Source organism: Sinocyclocheilus anshuiensis, unplaced genomic scaffold, assembly GCF_001515605.1.
Source record: "Sinocyclocheilus anshuiensis isolate Anshui unplaced genomic scaffold, SAMN03320099.WGS_v1.1 scaffold1337, whole genome shotgun sequence".
Classification (NCBI taxonomy): Eukaryota; Metazoa; Chordata; class Actinopteri; order Cypriniformes; family Cyprinidae; genus Sinocyclocheilus; species Sinocyclocheilus anshuiensis.
Window position 1 is genome coordinate 497,472 of NW_015548273.1, and position 4,335 is coordinate 501,806.

At 39.4% G+C, this 4,335-nt stretch overlaps 1 protein-coding gene and 1 long non-coding RNA gene across 4 annotated transcripts in view; one reads left to right on the forward strand and one right to left on the reverse strand.

Annotated features, from left to right (window-relative positions):
* The window catches only part of LOC107655762 (uncharacterized), a 22,107-nt gene extending 18,750 nt beyond the window's left edge, over positions 1–3,357 (reverse strand). Inside the window, exons 1-2 of the long non-coding RNA XR_001630487.1 lie at positions 3,345–3,357; positions 2,250–2,253 (exon numbers count right to left, since the gene is read on the reverse strand). This is a non-coding gene — a long non-coding RNA (uncharacterized LOC107655762). The remainder of the gene's footprint in view (positions 1–2,249; positions 2,254–3,344) is intronic.
* LOC107655758 (zinc finger MYM-type protein 4-like) overlaps positions 1–4,335 on the forward strand; it is a 43,979-nt gene that overhangs the window by 17,730 nt on the left and 21,914 nt on the right. For all 3 annotated transcript variants that reach the window (XM_016443337.1, XM_016443338.1, XM_016443339.1), the window contains exon 11: positions 3,071–3,295. In XM_016443337.1, coding sequence (XP_016298823.1) covers positions 3,071–3,295 — 225 coding nt within the window. The remainder of the gene's footprint in view (positions 1–3,070; positions 3,296–4,335) is intronic.

The window sequence follows — 4,335 nt, forward strand, 5'->3', positions numbered from 1 at the left end:
TGTGCTGTGATTGGTTAGCTGGGCCAGTGTGTGTTGTGATTGGCAGCACTCGACGCCTGGTTGGAAAATGTCATGCCCCTTACCATCGCCGCCTGTGAGCTTCAGTGTAAATATGGCGTCAAAATCAAATCAATTTGAGCGCGATTTAAACCCAGATGACTGTAACCACTCTAAGTTCGTCTGCCTTGGGAAAGCTAGCGTGTCTCCGACATAGTGATAACACTAGTTGCCTTCTCTAGTGCAGCTCAACCTGGTCTCCTCCCACTCGTCGGTATTTGTGATATCACAAATCCCGGAAAATATGCGTTGTAGTCCAAACGAGTCGTTCGTTGTAGTTTTTGAAAAATGATTTCTGTTAAATAAAAGAATTGGACTTTGAGCTTTGTAACTTCGCAGATCTTTTTTTTATACTCAAACAGCAACATTACAGACTAACTAAAGTTGAAAAAGTAAATAATTTCCCTTCTAGGCTGTTGGTGTCTGGGCTTAATTATTTTTATTATTTTTTTAATGACATGAGACTTCGTGACTTCCTGCACTTGCTATACTTTATACTTCAGTACAGTAAAAATCCTAAAATTTGTTATAATAGTCATGTTATAATAAATTCAAAAGCAAGACGTCGAAAAAAAAAAAACTAGGGAGTTGAAGTGGCAACTGCTGTGATCCTCTTCTGCCATCTACTGGTTATAATGCTAATTTCATGTCAATTTCATCTGAAGAAGTCTTTGTTTTCCACCAGGAGACATTTTTGGCACATTTATCATGTCATCTTTATGAATGAAAAGTGAATCTTTAAAGTGAATTTCACTGCACAGCTGTAGCATTGAGAAATAATAAAGGCTTTAAAATATTAAGTGTTTTAAAAACTGAAGGTATTGATTATTAAGAATACCATTACGAAGTCGTTTACGAGATAGCATCTCTAGCTAGCTAACGTTAGCCTAAAGTTACGATAGTGTTTAGTTGTAAGCATAAAATATTGTTAAATAACATGAAACTGTATGTTAATGCCGCTATCATTATTTACGGTTTTGCAATTATTTAGTTTCTCAGTTTCTGACAAGAACGAGGCAGGAGAGGTTTCTGTGAGGGTCTCATGAGTATCTAACTGTATATACCTCAACATCAAATGATGCTTCCACGGAAGTTTACGAGCTGGCTTATCTTTATGCGGAAGTTCTAAGGAACGCTCAGTGCATATGGTCAGAGATTATTGTCTTACTATAGGGAGATGAGAGGGTCTGTATTACTTACTATTGGAGAAAGTGTAACAGTCAACTTGGATCAGGTGTGCCTTTATAACCAATAATACTACAGCCTTGACGTCAATGAATTTCAGTCAGAGTTGTGTGACACTCAATCGCGTTTATGGATACCATAGGAATGAATGAGAAATGCCGTAAGCTGTATCCCACCTGTCGCAAAGAGTCAGTGACTTTTCTTATAAAACTGCATTTTTTTTTGGTGTAAACTATAAAAATTGTTCAATCCAAAAGTATTGATTAGTGTAAAACATGTTGGAGATTAGCTGACAGGCTGTTGGTTTATTAAATGATAAGCTGTTTCCTCTAAAAAGATGTTTTTCGTAGTAGTAGTAGTAGTAAAGGGATAGTTCACCCAAAAATGAAAATGCTGTCATTAGTTACTGACCCTCATGTTGTTCCAAGCCCTGTAGACCTTCGTTCATCTTCGGAACACAAATTAAGATTAAGAAGGTCTGTTTTACTTACTATTGGGGAACGCTTAACAGTCAACTTGGATCACGTGTGCCTTAACCAATCACATTACAGCCTTGACATCATTGAATTTCAGTCAGAGTTGTGCGACACTCAATTGCCTTTTACGGATACCATAGGAATGAACGAGAAATGCCGTAAGTTGAATCCCACCTGTCGCAAAAAGTCAGTGATTTCTCTTATAAAACGGCATTTTTTTCGGTGTAAACTCTAAAAATAGTTCAATCCAAAAGTATTGCTTAGTGTAAAGCATGTTGGAGATTAGCTTATAGGCTGTCGATTAATTAAATTATCCTCTAAAAAGCTCTTTATTCAGCGTAGTGAAGCCTCTCCTCCATTGACATCCATTCAAAAAAACGGCCTCTTGTCTCCTTTCCCACGTACTGGCAAACCGGAAGCGTTAGCATTAGCAGTTACGCTTTTTTGGCTAAAGGTTGCAGGCTTGCCTTCTAGTGTCTTTGATATGGTAAATTATGAAGCGTTTTCATTTCCTGAGCAGTATGACGTCACACTGCTCAGGCCCCGCCCTCGGCCAGTTGTACTGTGTCTGCCATTTTCTTTGCGCTCCAACAGCTTTAGCGTCAACAATGTCTCGAAAGCAATGCAGGTGTTTTGTAGTTGGATGTAAAAGTGAACATAGGAGTCATCATATTCTCCCGACACCAGAGCCACTGAGAACGCAGTGGGTTCGTTTTGCTTTTAATGGTAACGCGCCACCGAATACACCTCAATTCGTTTATGTCTGCGCAAATCGTTTTACTCCAGACTGCTTTCTGAATGAGGGACAATTCAAGGCAAGTTAAGACTCAAGGATGGATCAATACCCGCTGTTCGTGATTCAGCTGCACCTCCAGAAGTAGTAAGTCTCACACTTTATATTTATGATTGTTTGCAAGTCGCCTTTCCTATATATATATATATATATTTGAATGTATAGTGCCCTAATGATAGCGACTCGCTATTTCTGTGAAATCGTTATTTTGTCCAAAACGCATTACTTTATGAAAAGGATTTGTGTTGGGAATGGCGAGTGGTGTTAACAGCCCTACGGAAGAGAGGGGTGGGATGAGCAGCAGCTCATTATCATTTAAAGAGACATACACCGAAACGGGTCGCTGTGTACAGAGCTGTTTTTGACAAGGTAAAAAGAGTGTTGTTTTACACGACCATTGAGGAATTTTGACCAAAGTATGTTCCAGACAGTTCATGAAGACCCTATAGAATCATACCAACATGTGGGAAATGGGCATCCGATGTCCCCTTTCAAGATATGTCATTCACAGAAGTAGAGCTATTTTGTTATATTTGAGTTTTTTTTTTTGTTACTTCAGGAGTCCTTCAGTAAGACGAAACCTATCTTGCCGGTAAATGCTGTAACCTCTACAAGCAACAACACATCTACCCTAAAACCTGCTGCCCCCAAACCTGCTTCCTCAGACTCCAGCTCATCAGTGAAGACTACCACTTCCAGTGGTTTGGCGCAGACAGTCACCAAGATCCCCTGCTCTCAGTGTCTGAACTCATTCTTTCACAGACCAGAGCTGCTGGAGTTCAAGGTACTCCTGTTTACTAGTTTAGACGGGCACTAATAAATGGTACTAGAACTGGTACTGTAATAGTGGGTGTTTTACAGGCAAAAGTACTTGGCATAAAAATGTTCTGATGAGGGGAATTCCAAAAGTTCAAATGGATTTCCATTAAACTTAACTTAAGGCACATGACATCGTCTAGAAATAAATTACAGTTTGTGTTTTATATATTTATGATTTGGTGGGGGGATTTGTATATATAATTTAAGTGCAACAATATGCGCAAAATTTGCAGATACAGATAATCATTATTTTAAAGCCAATATTTGGCCATTTGTTAGATAGCAGTCTACATTTTGTGAAGCTAGTAACCAAAAAAAAGAGAACAAATCTGTAAGTTAAAGGGATAGTTCACCCAAAAATGAAAATTAGCCCATTATTTACTCACCCTCAAGCCATCCTAGGCGTATATGACTTCCTTCTTTCAGATGAATCCAATCGGAGTTATATTAAAAATCGTCTTTGATTTTTCAAGGTGTTTAATGGCAGTCAGCGGGTGTTGCAGTGCTTCAGTCCAAAAGAAGTGAAATAAAGCTCATCCATCCATAATAAAAAGTGCCTCACACGGCTCCGGGGGTGAACAAAGGCGTCCTGTTGCGAATCGATGCGTTTTTATAAGAAAAATATCCATATTCAAAACGTAATAATCACTTTAATCTAGCTTGCGCCAACAGTTGTACATGGAAGCAGCTACGGGCAGATGACGTAAGATGTCGGTGTTGCGCATGCGCCGATGAGTCTCGTGAAAACCAAAGTTTGTTTACAGGAGCAAAGGAAGCAAAGTTTCCTTACTTTAGCAAAGGAGAACCAGTCTCCTCTTGGCTTATATCGAACTCCTCCAACATTCTTCTTTACAAATCCTCATTTTGTACTTCTAATTCGTGACCGTTGTTTTGTTTTGATCTCTCCCCTGCACATTTCTGAGCGGCGCATGCGCAACGCCGACCTCATACGTCATCCGCCCGGAGCTGCTTCCGTGTACAACAGTGAGCGCAAGCTAGATTAAA